Raw genomic sequence first — 15,404 nt, 5'->3', positions numbered from 1 at the left:
TGTGTGTGTGTGTGTGTGAGTGTGTGTGAGTGTGTGAGTGAGTGAGTGAAGTTTCATTCCAATCAATAGAGAGTCTGAGTCTCAGACGTTTTTTATTTTTTCATTCATTTCACTTTTGAGTGCTTTAATCTCCCCTCCTGCCCTTGCCTCCTACTCCCCAATTCACAATTGGATGCCTATTTACCTTGTGAAACACAATCTATTCACTCAGTTTGACACAGCAAATACAGAGAGAGAGTGTGTGTGTGTGTGTGTGAGTGTGTGTGAGTGTGTGAGTGAGTGAGTGAAGTTTCATTCCAATCAATAGAGAGTCTGAGTCTCAGACGTTTTTTATTTTTTCATTCATTTCACTTTTGAGTGCTTTAATCTCCCCTCCTGCCCTTGCCTCCTACTCCCCAATTCACAATTGGATGCCTATTTACCTTGTGAAACACAATCTATTCACTCAGTTTGACACAGCAAATACAGAGAGAGAGAAAAAGAAAGAGTGGGAGTGAGAGAGAGAGAGGAAGAGAGACTAAGGAGAGAGAGAACTCTTTTGTTCCCCTGCCACTGTGGTCAGAATGACCTGAAGGAGAAGAGAGAAGAAAATATGCCTGTGGAGTGACTGATGGCCTAGAGGTATACCTGTACCGCAGTGGCAGACGCTGCAGTTTAAGATGAGGGAGGACGATTATTTTTATATTTTATTTCTATTACAGCATATTGGATGACTGTCATTCATATTCCATTCACCCAGCTCAATGTAACATCGATAAGTTTAGGCTACTACGTGATACATGATACTCCCTGCTACAACCTAGCTTATGAATGAAAGTTTACAACTTAGGTGCACAGGTTGAGAGCATTTTTTGTAATCAAGGTGAGAGACAGTTACACATTCAATTACCGCATTGCATACTCTTGCCTGCATCTAGCTGATATAGGGTTTAATTATTAGTTCAACAGTTGCAAACAAGAGTTTCTATTGGACAAATTCAGGTCTGTTTATCAACATAGCATAGCATCTATCATAGCATCAACTAACATAGCATCCCTCTCTGTTTGAGCTGGGTGTTTGAGTAGGCCAAACTAGTGAGCTGCATTCGATACTAAGTGAAAGTGAAAGAGAAAAAAATATATACTACGAAATATAGCTAGCGAAATATAGCCCTCTCTCGCTCGCTCTCTTGCTTCTCCTTAATTGTCTTTCTCTCTTTTTGAATCAACTACTCATTTTATGCTCACATTTTTCATCTCATTTCTACTCACATTTTATGCACTGCAGTGCTAGCTAGCTGTAGCTTATGCTTTCGGTACTAGATTCATTCTCTGATCCTTTGATTGGGTGGGCAACACGTCAGTTCATGCTGCAAGAGCTCTGATAGGTTGGAGGACATCCTCTGAAAGTTGTCATAATTACTGCGCAAGTCTATGGAAGGGGGTAAGAACCATGATCCTCCTAGGTTTTGTATTGAAGTCAATGTACCCAGAGGAGGACAGAAGCTAGCTGTCCTCCGGCTACACCATGGTGCTACCCTACAGAGTGCTGCTGAGGCGACTGTAGACTTTCATTGCAAAATAGTGTGTTTAAATCAATTATTTGGTGACATTCTTTGGTGACAAGTATTTAGTATAGTTTTATCTAAAAAGGATACCTTTAATGCTTCATAACTTTAATGCTCCCATTCTGAAGTCGGACTCTCTCTCCTTCTAGGTGTCTCTCTACCTGGGTTTTCCTTGTCACCGTTGCCCTAGGTTTGCTTTTTGGAGGGGCTTGAGTCCAGGTCAGTTTTCAGTTGTTGCAATGTAAAATGTGACTGATTGATTGGTCAATTAATGAATGGGTTGTGTCTATTCTATTCTGCTGACCGATTAAAAATAAACTGTGATAAAGAAAAATAAATAGATGAATAGTTACTAATGGAATTGTGTGACATTGTTGTAGGCCATTAGACAGTACAATAAGGGCCAGTAATACTGTAATAACACTCTAATCACACTATTCAATATCCTGTCCGTCTCTCTGCTGTTATCACTGTAATCACAACACACACAGGCTGCAGCCCAAATGGCATACTATTCCTTATATAATGCAGAGCTCTGGTCAAAAGTAGTGCAGTAGTGAATAGGGTGCCATTTGGGACGCAGGCACAATCCATTAGATATCTCCTCCACTTACAATATCACAGCTCTGCCAGTGGTATAAAAGCAGAATGGAGACGCCATTGCAGAGCATTCTGCGATAATGCAGCAAGACTGTTTGATCTTATCACACACACGCTCACACACGTTTGTGATTCTAAAAGCTTGCCTCATTAGGGCTGATTTACGGTTTTGGTGTGTTGTTTCAAATCAAATTTGATTTGTCACATGCGCCAAATACAACAGGTGTAGACCTTAACGTGAAATGCTTACTTAGGAGCCCTTAACCAACAATGCAGAGTTTTAAAAAAGTAAGTAAGAAAAATGTGCTTAATAAAATAAAGGACAAATAGTAAAACAATAAAATAACAATAACGATGGTACATACAATTGGTAACGGTACCGAGTCAATGTGCAGGGGTACGGGTTAGTCAAGGTAACTGTGGTAATATGTAGGTAGGGGTAAAGTGACTATGCATAGATAATAAACAGAGAGTAGCAGCAGTGTATGTGAAGAGTGTGAAGGAATGTGAATGTATGTGTGTGTGTGTGTGTTTTTGTGCGTGCATGCTTGCGTGCATGTGTGCTTGTCAACAGAGCTAGAGGACAGACTGAGGGTGTATAGACACATCAATCACAGTCAGATAGGCGTATAGACTTGCTGTCTTTCTCAACTACTCCTGTCTGCATTCTCACAAGTGATAACTCGGGCTGCTGATGTCATGCAAAGGCTGTCGTTTTGTGTTTATACTTTTTCATAACTTTTCATTGATGTCGGTCGACAAAGAAAGTTAATGATGTCGCTACAACAATTGTCTACTGACATGTCGATAGACGGACTGTGACCAGCTTTAGTCTGTCCGCTGGCTTCTAAAAGACAGAAGAAAGAGGGAGAGGGAGCATTTAGACACAGACAGTGTTGTGAGGAAGGCGCAACAGCACCTCTTCAACCTCAGGAGGCTGAAGAAATTTGTCTTGGCACCTAAAACCCTCACAAACTTTTACAGGTGCACAATTGAGAGTATCCTGTTGGGCAGTATCACCGCCTGGTACGGCAACTGCACCACCCGCAACCGCAGTGCTTTCCAGAGGGTGCCGCTGTCTACCTACCCTCCAGAACACCTACAGCACCCGATGTCACAGGAAGGTCAAAAATATAATCAAGGACAACAACCACCCAAGCCACTACCTGTTCACCCCGCTATCATCCAGAAGACAAGGTCAGTACAGGTGCATCAAAGCTGGGACCGAGAGACTGAAAAACAGCTTCTATATCAAGGCCATCAGACTGTTAAATAGCCATCACTAGACGGCTTCCATCTGGTTACGTAACCCTGCACCTTAGAGGCTGCTGCCCCATATACAGACTTGAAACCACTGGTGACTTTAATAATGGAACACTAGTCACTTTAATAATGTTAACATATTTTTGCTTTACTCATCTCAAATGTATATACTGTATTCTATTCTACTGTATTTTAGTCTATGCTACTCCGACATTGCTCATCCTAATATTTATATATTCCTTAATTCCATTATTTTGCTTTTAGGTTGTGTGTATTGTGAATTGTTAGATATTACTGCACTGTTGGAACTAGAAACACAAGCATTTCGCTACACCCGCAATAACATCTGCTAAATGTGTGTGACAAATACAATTTTAATTTGATTTAGAATGGTGTCTACCAGGCAGGTGTCTAGCAGGGCTATGTTTAACCTTTTGCAAGACACTTGTCCTGATTTCTCCAAGTGGTTGACATTCCTGTTGTCCCTGGATCGACAAGTCAATAATGTTTTTTTTTATGATAAGTATTTTACAGATGTATGGACTCGAGTCACATGACTTTGACTCAAGTCTGACTTGCCACAAATTTGATGACTTGAGACTGACTTTATATAAAATATTGTAACTTGATACTTGTCTTGGAGCCTCAAGATTTTGGACTCGACTTTGACTTGAGACTAGTCTCACATTGCCATACCTCCAAAATCACGTCGTTGTCACGCCTTTATGGAAGCTTGGTTCTTGAGGCTAACTTGAAACTGATGACTTGAAATTTTCGGGACAGGTTTTGTAAAGTTGTGTCACTCATTTTGTGGCATAGAGTCTCAGTGGATTACTTTTCATGCAGCCAGAGACAGTATCTCACTTGCAAATAAACAGATTGGCTGGTGAAACGCACCCTCGGCTCTCTGATTGGACCAGCAAACTGTCAAGCAACACAGGTCTGGTGAGCTAGCCAGTGAGAAGGTTTTGGGGGCTTGTGAGTGTGGAATTTAATGGGATTTTTTTTTAATACATATTTTAATAGGCTACATATAGCCTACCATTTGTATTTTATATTTATACCTTTGCTTATTCGATCTGGTCACTAACATAGGCCTACAAATTCTTGTTTCAAAAACATCTAATCTGGGCTTCAGATCCAGAACCAAAAAGTTGCATGTCTTGATTGTTGACCAATGACCCGTCATCAGCATTTGAGCGCAAAGGCGGGCACATATCCAGATTAGTGACCAGAAAGCGCTTGTTACATTTTCTCAGGTGTTGCCTGGCAAAAACAGAGTAGCCTACCTACATTAATATTATCCATATAAAGTTCTACAGACGCATCTTTGCCACAATAATAGGCTACCTGGCGATTGAATTGATACTTTTTATATTTCATTTAGGCCTAGTTTGGGTGGGTTATAATTATATACCTCAGTGGTGGTACTGGCTATATGTCTAAAGATGGCTGTAACATGGCACTACCTTTAATACTTATGGGATGAAGATGTAAAATATTCTGGCAAATTAATTACAATATTTTTAAGAAAGAAAAAGGCTACAGACAGATCATGCTTTCCATCCAATCCTGCAATCTCTGCTGCGTACAGGTAGGCCATGTGATCGTGCTTGCTCTAGACTCCAGCAAAGTGACACTGTGACATTAGGCAGTTCACACGAAGGATTTGTTACCTATAACAAAGTTGGCAATACAAAAATTACATTTTTGCCAAGCGATTATTATTTTGGCAAACAATTATTAAGATTCATCCTGTATTGTCCGTAACATCATTACCCCATAGCCACAGATGTGGGACACACACACATACACACTCCCCACCGTTCCCCCACAAACAACCACAAGTTCAGATGTTCCATCCCTGAAGCCAGCTGAAGAGAAGACTTGATGTGCGAATGCATATACAGTTGTAGCTGTTTGAAAAGGCATGAACAATTGAGCAAAAATGGGGAGATTTGATTATCCAACATCAAGTCCTAAGTGATGGAGCTCAGATACACCCCCCCTACCCTGAAACACACACACACTGGTCTATTTTCCTTAACTGCACACTGCACACTTTTACAAACACAAAATCACACACCCCACCTTCCATCACAATACACCTGCACATACCCACATGCTGTGCCTTCTATGTACTCTGCTGTGTTTTTATCCCTACCATGTTGATGTTGATTCCTACCTAATTTCAGGCATTTGAGTACTTTCGTGTTCCAGTTCCTTATATTTAAAGATGTATTATTTCAATAATTATCCTTTCTTCTAACGCTGTCTTATCTATTTATTAATACTATAAATAGGAAGTTGAATACTAATTATTTTACAACATTCCCTATCTTGAATGGTATAGTGTATTTTGTAGTTTATTTCTTTATCAATTGTTGTATTTTATTGTTTTACAATTTCTTTCTATTACAATACCGTCTTGGAACAGTTGGTTATCAATGTACAGTTTATCGACTACGAGAGCTACATGATTCCCTTCAAGTCTATTCACCTTGAAGAGTGGGTACAGAACTTAAAGCCGGTCTACAATTTTCTTCAGGAACTGATCATTCATTCCTATTTTCCCGCCAGCGAGTCTCTTGTCAAACATTATTTTATCTTTAAAGAATGCAAATTTGGCAACGAGTAGGCGTTCGTATTTTTGTCCTCTATCTGAAACGGTGTACATGTTAGAGTTTGATTTTGTAGACGGTATCGCCTGGGATCTGTAGCGCTTTAAGAAGGAATTATTTCACCACACTTTCAGGATCTTCTCCCTCACTTTCTTTAATACTAGTAAGTACCAGATTTTCTCGCATAGATCTAGTCTGTATTCCAAGTAAGGCTCATCTCAGAAACATATTCTCCTTTTTAAGTTCTTTAGCGTCCGTTTTAATAGTATTGACTGTACCTTTCAGCGTGCCGTTGTCGCAGCTTTTTCATCACTCATTTAGAGGCTCGCCTTCATCGCCTTTATTTCTTTACTAACAAGTTCAAGTACGCCCGATTGATCATTTATTGATTTTAGAAGGTCGGTCTACACTATTACTGTACCAGATTGCGAAAAGAAAACCCTTTACAATGAAGATCTGTGAAGTTATTTGGATTTTTACAAATTATCTTTGAAAGACAGGGTCCTGAAAAAGGGATGTTTCTTTTTTTGCTGAGTTTAGCTACCTAGCTAAGGATAATGCACTAACTCAGCAGCTAACACAGGCAGCTGTTTCATGGAAACTAGCCAATCCATTGTGCTTTAATTATGTCAATACTAGCTACAGTGGTTAGCTAGCTTGGAGGAAGTATTTAGCGTTGCGTGCATTGCGTTTGTGCATTTAGCTAGCGACCGTCCCCTAGCCTACATTGCATAAAAGTGTGATGAGCTCATCCGTGGATGCACAGAGAAAATGCCTTATTTTCCCCCAATTTTTTGTTGTTGTCTCGTCACGTGGGGGTTCGTGTTCTCTGATTGGCTCAAAGTCAAGTTGTTGGCCACTGACGAGCATTGCGATTTTACAAATACAAATCGGCAGGTTCGTCGCTACCGGGTCGGCAATCAGCAGGTACCGCTTCTGTTCTAGCAAGAGAAGGACCGGTCTCCCACTATGATAAGTACCTATCGGCAGTCTATCGGCAGTAAGATTCTCAGTGTGTTTCATGCTTCATTCCCTTTCTCTCTTATTCCTTTTCTGTTTCTTAATTCCCTTTCTGTCTTTTATAAAAACATTTCTCGCCCCCTTCTCTCCGTGTGTCGACTCTCTGCCTGTCACTCCGTTGTTGTTCTGTCTTCCCTTTTCCCTTTTTTTCTCGCTTCATCTCAACCCTTTTTATAATGCAGCAAAAACCACTGAACTGAAAGTAGTTTAGTTTTACTTTCCCCGAAAACACACATTTTCGCTGAACACAAGTAAATTAAAAAACACTACGCACACATACATGCACACACACACCCTAGTATGTCTTTTTCCTTTGGAGACATGGGCCCAATGATCCCTTTCCCCATCATCATGGGACAAAAAGGAGAGATCAAAAAGAGAAGAAACAGAAATACAAAAAGCGAGAAAAGGGGTAGAGATGATGGAGAAGAAAGAAGAGAGGAGAGGGGAAGAGAGGAGACTATAAAATAGATTAGAGAAGAAAATGTAACCTTTATTTAACTAGGCAAGTCAGTTAACAACAAATTCTTATTTACAATGACGGCCTACTCCGGCCAAATCCGGAGGATGCTGGGCCAATTGTGCGCCGCCCTATGGGACTCCCAATCACGGCCGGATGTGATGCAGCCTGGATTTGATCCAGGTACTGCGGTGACGCCTCTTGCACTGAGATGCAGTGTCTTAGACCACTGCGTCACTCGGGAGCCCGAAAGCTCTCCTTTCTCTCTCCTTTCTCTGAAGCAGAGACCCCCTAGAATTACTTTGAAGTCTGTACACATGGCACACATGGATGTACGCACACACACACACACTGGCATGTCTTTTTCATTTGAAGACATGGGCCCAAATATCCCTTTCCGCATCATCATGGGACAAAAGGCAAAGGTATGGGGTCTCTATCTGTGTGTGTGTGTTAATATCTAGCAAAAACAGGTTTTTGAGCCATCATCTCACGTGCCCTGACTGCAGAAGCCATCGCAGAGGGAGGGAGAAGAGGAGAGTAGGGGCAGAAGGAGGAGAGGGGAACAGAAGAGGAGGATATGGGGATTTGGGGAAATGAGATAAAGGAGAGATCAAAAAGAGAAGAAACAGAAATACAAAAAGCGAGAAAAGGGGTAGAGATGATGGAGAAAAGAGGAGAGGGGAAGAGAGGAGAGGGGAAGAGAGGACTGGGAAATAAGAAAGGAAGAGAAGAAGATGAAAGGAAATGAGGACAGGAAAAGAGAAGAGAAAGGAACAGAAGAGTAGAAAGGAGATAGAACAGTCTATCTGCTACCGCACGGCAAGCGGTACCGGAGCACCAAGTCTAGGTCCAAGAGGCTTCTAAACAGCTTCTACCCCCAAGCCATAAGACTCCTGAACAGCCAATCAAATGGCAACCCAGACTATCCCCCCCCACCCCACCCCACGCTGCTGCTACTCTCTGTTATCATCTATGCACAGCCATTTTAAGAACCCTACCTGCATGTACATAATTACCTCAACTACGTCGACACCGGTGCAACCCGCATATTGACACATTGACTCTGAACTGGTACCCCCCCTGTATATAGGCCCGCTATTGTTATTTACTGCTGCTCATTAATTATTTGTTTTTCTTATATCTGCATTGTTCTTAAAATTGCATTGTTGGTTAAGGGCTTGTAAGGGAGCATTTCACTGTAAGGTGAAATGTTCACCTGTTGTATTCAGCGCATGTGACAAATAAAATTTGATTTGATTTGAGATAGGAGAAACGAGAACATGCGAGAAAAGAGCAGAAAAAGAGAAGAGAGGAGAGAACCCACTGGGCAAAGACATCCTTACATTGATGACTTTTAAAAAATCCAATCAGTTTTCAACGTTGACTCAACATCACCACATTGAATTGTTCGGATGAAATTGCGTGGAAACAATGTTGATTCAACCAGTTTTTGCCCAAGACACCTGAACTGAAGAGAAGAGGAGAGAAGAGGATTTGACAGAAGAAAACAGAAGATAAGTGAAGTCAAGAAAAGAGAGGACTATGTGGTCCTACCTGCCAGAAGATGTTATCGATGGTGCTTCCAAGGAAACCTTCTCTGGTCTCAGACGACAGCAGTTTGGGTCCCAGTATCGTCACAAACTCTTCAAAGTCCACCTGGCCATCACCTACACACACACACACACACACACACAGTCTTGTAGACCACCGGTCCCCAAACCCCGGGCACATTCTCTACCGGGCCGCACGGAAAGGATACATTCATTTGAAATTGTTTTAATCGGTTAAATAAAATAATAATTATATACAATCATAGGCTATTTGTGCAGTAATTACATTGCACTTGGTGCAGTCTGTTGGTCCTTTTCTCACCACTCTAATATCTATGTCACGCCCACAACAGTTTACAGATTTTGACCTTGAGTAATGAGTTCATCACGGTCTGTGTGAGCTGTGTTGCCCGCCAACTTTGGACTAGCTAGCTATGTAAGCTGACATGAATAAAAACAAACAAACGTCGCTGGAGAGATTCTTCCGAAGGGGTAAGGGAGTTCAAAGGCCCAACGACGATGTCGATAATAGAGAGACAGCAGAGCCCGAGACTGCAAAAAAAAGAAAGCCTCATTCATTTGAAAAGATGATGAGTCCTACCTAAAATATGGCTTTATTGCGACAGGTGACTCGCATGCTCCAAGCCCCCTGTGCGTAGTATGTGGAGATAGGCTATCTAACGAGGCAATGAAGCCCTCAAAACTACTTCGGCACATCGAATCCAAGCACCCTGCACTTAAAGACAAACCTGTTGAATTCTTTGAGCGAAGAAAACGTGAACAAGAAGGACAGAAGCAAGTCTTGAAAGCCACCGCATCAACAAACGTGGCTGCATTGAGAGCGTCATACTTAGTGGCTAGCCGTATTGCTAAGGCCAAGAAGCCTCTCACTATTGGCGAGGAGTTGATTCTACCTGCTGGACATTTGCTGTGAACTCTTAGGAGAGGCTGCAGTTAAAGAAATAGCACAGGTTTCTCTTTCGGCTACCACCGTCACTAGGCGAATTGATGAAATAGCGGAAGACGTTGAGGCACAATTGTTAGAGGCTTAAAACCTCTTAACTTCTTGAGAATACAGGGGGTGCTATTTTCCCATTAGCATAATTTGCTCTACAGATTAAACTGCCTCTTATTCAATTATTGCTCTTACTATATGCATATAAATAATACCATTGGAAAGAAAACAATCTCTAGTTTCTAAAACCGTTTCAATTTTGTCTCTGAGTGATACACAAGTCATTTGACAGCACTTTCCCTGACCAAGAAGTAGAATGCAAGAAGTCTATGCTCGCTTCAACGCTCTGCCTATATATGGTCATGACCCCTATGACCAGAAACACACTTCATTCGCCTTCCTCTGGGTGTCAAGAGGACGTCAGAGGAGAAATTCTTTGTTTATCTGGTACTGACATGAAATAAGACCTATTTCTTTGGCGTGACCGACAACTTCCGGGTTTCTGATTCGCACGAGTTGGAGCTGCGATTGTGTACTGTTTTGCTGGCGTTATGGATGAAAACTATCTCCGTGTCGAATTTTGTTTGATACATGTGACCATATCATCGTAATGTATGTTTTTTCAATATAGTTTAATCAGATTATTTGAATTTTTCCGGGAGTTTTTCGGTGTACCGTTGTCGGATTGTATTTACGTTTGAGAAATTCGTGCCACTCGGCCGGGACCTGTGCTAAATGCAGTGGGAAAAGAACATTTCTGAACGGAACCAACGACTCATCTTGACAAAGGACACTTTGATCAACATTCTGATGAAAGATCAGCCATAGTAAGACCCAATTTACGATGTTATATCATATCTGTTGTGCATGTGAACTGGCCGTGGGCGCCTAGCCGAATCTGCCTGGTATAGCTATGCTAATTTAGCGCTACATTTTGTTTTCGTTATAAAACATTTAATAAATCTGAAATATTGTTTGGATTCACCAGATGTTGGGCTTTCAATATCTGTACGCTGTGTATTTTTCTGAAATGTTTTAAGATGAGTAATTCGTTATATGACGTTGGTCTCTGTAATTGTTCTGGCTGGGTCAGCACTATTTCAGATTGCAGCTGCAATGTAGAACTGTGATTTATACCTGAAAAATGCACATTTTTCAAAAAAAAAACTATGCTATACCATAAATATGTTATCAGACTGTCATCTTATGAAGTTGTTTCTTGGTTAGTGGCTATATATATTTTTATTTAGTCGAATTAGTGATAGCTACTGACGCAGGAAAAAATGTTGGGAGTAAAAAAATCGTGTCCTTTGCTAACGTGGTTAGCTAATAGATTTACATATTGTGTCTTCCCTGTAAAACATTTTAAAAATCTGAAATGGTGGCTTTATTCACAAGACCTGTATCTTTCATCTGGTGTCTTGGACTTGTGATTTAATGATATTTAGATGCTACAAGTTACTTGTGACGCTATGCTAGCTATGCTACTCAGTGGGGGGGGGGGGGGGGGGGTGCTACCGGATCAGGGTTGGTGACTCGTGAGAAGTCCTCTTAAGGGTCGGACCCTTTTTTTCAATTTTTTCCTTAAATGACATGCCCAAATCTAACTGCTTGTAGCTCAGGCCCTGAAGCAAGGACATGCATTTCTTGGTACCATTTGAAAGGAAACACTTTGAAGTTTGTGGAAATGTGAAAGGAATGTAAGAGAATATAACACATTAGATCTGGTAAAATATAATACAAAGAAAACACCAAACTTTTTTTGTATTTTTTCATCTTTGAAATGTAAGAGAAAGGCCATAATGTATTATTCCAGCCCATGTGCAATTCAGATATTGGCCACTAGATGGCAGTAGTGTATGTGCAACGTTTTAGACTGATCAAATGTACCATTGCATTTCTGTTCATTAAATTTTGTGTCAAGACTGCTCAAATGTTCCTAATTTATTTATTAACTCACATCTGTTTGGGCAGCTTTGTGAGGTAATGGACGCAGAGCACAAACACCTTCTCTTATACACATTAGTCAGATGGCTATCCAGGGGGAGATCGCTTGCCAGAGTGTTTGAGTTACCTGTGCGACTTATTAAACCTGCTCAACGAACTCAATCTGTCACTTCAGGGGAGAATGACAACTGTCTTTAAGTTGGCAGATAAAGTGGCTGCATTCAAAGCCAAACTGGTACTGTGGGGACGGCGTGTGTGTGTGTGTGTGTGTGTGTTTGTTCAGGGTCGGCCTTAGCTTTTTGGGGTCCTGTTTATTTTACCATAGGGCAGAGAGAAGAATTTGCAATTTTACAGCTTATTTCCTGCAATTCTACACATTTTGCCAATACTTTTTCCATGTTAATTATATCTGAGTGAGAGTGACTAACAAAATCAATGGGGAACCCCTGGAGGTCAGGGCCCCTGGGCACTTGCTCTGAGTGCCGGGTCGGTATTCGGGCATGATAGCTGGCTATATCAACTTACCAATCAAAAAATTGTTAGCTGACATGCTAATTGAGTGACTATCGGTGACTGACATAACAAGAGAAAAACTGCAGATGGACAACCAAATTTCTAAATTGCACCTTGTGCATTCTACTATTATATCTCTCAACGGTAAGTTGAGACCACGACCGTGTTCCTAAACTCCCCCTAGCAGTCGGGGGCCCTAAGCAAATGCTGATGCCGCTTATGCCTGGAGCCGTGTGTGTGTGTGTGTGCTTGTGCGTGTGCGCGTGCACAGTCACCCGCAAAGCATTTTGTCAAAGCTGTTTAATGCAGAGTGGTTTACACAGAGAACCTGGTATATAGGGTGAATGCAAACACAGACACAGTGTACATACAGCATGAACCCATTCTCCCACACTGCTGAGACTTGAAGGTGTAATTGATTCATTAACCTTGGAAACATCAGTTTAGGAAATCACAGACTAAGACTTTCAGTGTGTGTGCCTACGTACAGTATAGGCCAATGTGTGTGTCTTTCATTCTTATGTCTCACCGTCCATGTCCAGTCTCTGCATGATGATGGCCAGCTCCACCTCGCTAGGCATGTATCCCAGAGACCTCATAGCCATGCCCAGCTCCTGTTTGGAGATGAACCCGTTCCCATCCCGGTCCAGCACCCGGAACGCTTGCCGGATCTCTGCACAGGGACACACACACACTGAGTGTACAAAAAATGTATGACACCTATCCTTTCCATGACATAGACTGACCAGGTGAATCCAGGTAAAAGCTATTATCCCTTATTGATGTCACTTGTTAAATCTACTTCAATCAGTGTGAAATGGAGATGGGTTAAAAAAGTATTTTTAAGCCTTGAGACAATTGAGACATGGATTGTGTATGTGTGCCATTCAGAGGGTGAATGGGAAAAATGTAAGTGCCTTTGAACGGGTTATGGTAGGAGGTGCCAGGCACACCAGTTTGTGTCAAGAACCAGAGGCGCAACTTTCACTGGGGACGGGGGGGACATGTCCTCCCCACATTCTAAAATTGCATTTCCCCCCCAGTTTTATAATTGGATTGTGATAATAAACGAGGCAACAGTGTGCTTTAGGACCATGCGGATGCCTCTGAACATTGGGTAGGCTGTTTGGAGTGTTTATGGACTGGATAAAACAATTATTTAAATAATATAATAATGTCTCTTCCACCTCTGAAACCAAAGTTGCGCCACTTCAAGAACTGCAACGCTGCTGGGTTTTTCACACTCAACATTTTCCTGTGTGTATTAAGAATGGTCCACCACCCAAAGGACATCCAGCCAACTTGACACAACTGTGGGAAGCATTGGAGTCAACATGGGCCAGCATCCTTATGGAACGCTTTCAACACCTTGTAGGGTCCATGCCCCAACGAATTGAGGCTGTTCTGAACGCAAAAGGGGAAGGGTGCAACTCAATATTAGGAAGGTGTCCTTAATGTTTTGTACACTCAGTGTCCCCATGCATGAACACAGGGAAACACCCATGCATGTACGCACGTATGTACATAAACACTCACGCGCACACACACACACATATGCAATCAAACATGAATTCAAGTCATTATATGATTAGTGGCTCTGTTCATTTTGTCTTCTTTGCCGTCCAATTACATGACCTGCTTCTCGCTCTCTCTCTCTTCCGTTTTCTGCTTCTCATTACTCCTCATTACGGGGCGATAGGTAGCCTAGCGGTCAGAGAGTTGGGCCAGTAACTGAAGGGTTGCTAGATCGAATCCCCGAGCTGACAAGGTAAAAATCTGTCGTTCTGCTCCTGAACAAGGCAGTTGACCCACTGTTCCTAGGCCGTCATTGTAAATAAGAATTTGTTCTTAACTGACTTGCCTAGTTAAATAAAGGGGAAAAAAGGCAGGAGGAATGGAGGAAAATAACTTCAACTGCCGTATTTTCCCTACAGCTTCATTCCTGCATTCACCACACAATCAACATGAACCAATCAGACATGATACAATGATAAGTCTCAACATCAGACAATCAGACATGAGACATGTAGTGGATCATATATTAAGCATTAATCAGTTAAAATAGACATTGAACTTGAACCCTGTAGGAATCTTTGAACTAGCTGTCGGACAGGTTTTTGTACAGAGACCTCATAAATTCAGTGTAACTACATAACATTTCCTGTCTCCTAATGTTACGGGGTGAAAACAGTTTATGGGCACACAAATCCCCCAAAAATGTATAAGATTGTAAAATCAAATTCTTCTTATTCAAAGAGTCACCTTACCTTGGTACTTAAAACTTATATCGATACCGTCATTAATGTGGTTCTTCAATGATTATACATAATACTTGTTGGATGTGCACAGTGTTGAGCTGTTTAATGACACCATGATATTTTCACACATCATCTGATCCAGGAAGGCATTTTCTGAATGACAGTCAAGTGACTAACAGCTGTTGTGATAGCGCATGCAATTCAACAACAGCCCAGTGCTGGAAAAGGTGTTCATGAGGAATGTCCAGAATATTTCGGTGTCATTCATTATGCCGGTGAAGACAGTTGTGCCTGGAACCACCTTGGATCTAATATCTAGTGAATTAACATTGATCATCTGCTGTTGTCTGCTTGATTTACAGCAGGGTCTCGTTAGATTTAACACAGAGAAGCATCAAGGTAATGAGTTCATGCTTTTGTGTCTTTTTGCCTCGGATTAGACAGCGAGTCTACCGTGTGCAATTCCGTAGGATAGATTATCAATGCATTAGCAAGGCCCAAAAAATGCATTATTCTTAAACTGTTAATGGGTGGGTCCTATATTAGTACCTACAGTTGAAGTCGGAAGTTTACATACACCTTAGCCAAATACATTTAAACTCAGTATTTCACAATTCCTGACATTTAATCCTAGTAAAGATTCCCTGTCTTTGGTCGGTTAGGATCA

The 15,404-nt window shown here is 41.5% G+C and overlaps 1 protein-coding gene across 1 annotated transcript in view; it reads right to left on the bottom strand.

Moving 5' to 3' along the window:
* Positions 1-15,005, bottom strand: part of LOC111950980 (calcium-binding protein 8-like) — a 53,143-nt gene extending 38,138 nt beyond the window's left edge. Inside the window, exons 1-3 of the mRNA XM_070434538.1 lie at positions 14,915-15,005; positions 13,009-13,173; positions 9,069-9,181 (exon numbers count right to left, since the gene is read on the bottom strand). Coding sequence (XP_070290639.1) covers positions 9,069-9,181; positions 13,009-13,173; positions 14,915-15,005 — 369 coding nt within the window. The remainder of the gene's footprint in view (positions 1-9,068; positions 9,182-13,008; positions 13,174-14,914) is intronic.
* Positions 15,006-15,404: the final 399 nt, after the last annotated feature.

This window comes from Salvelinus sp. IW2-2015, linkage group LG23 (assembly GCF_002910315.2).
Source record: "Salvelinus sp. IW2-2015 linkage group LG23, ASM291031v2, whole genome shotgun sequence".
In the NCBI taxonomy this organism is placed as follows: Eukaryota; Metazoa; Chordata; class Actinopteri; order Salmoniformes; family Salmonidae; genus Salvelinus; species Salvelinus sp. IW2-2015.
The sequence above is the reverse complement of the archived record's forward strand: the minus strand, read 5'-3'. Positions and strand labels throughout refer to the sequence as shown.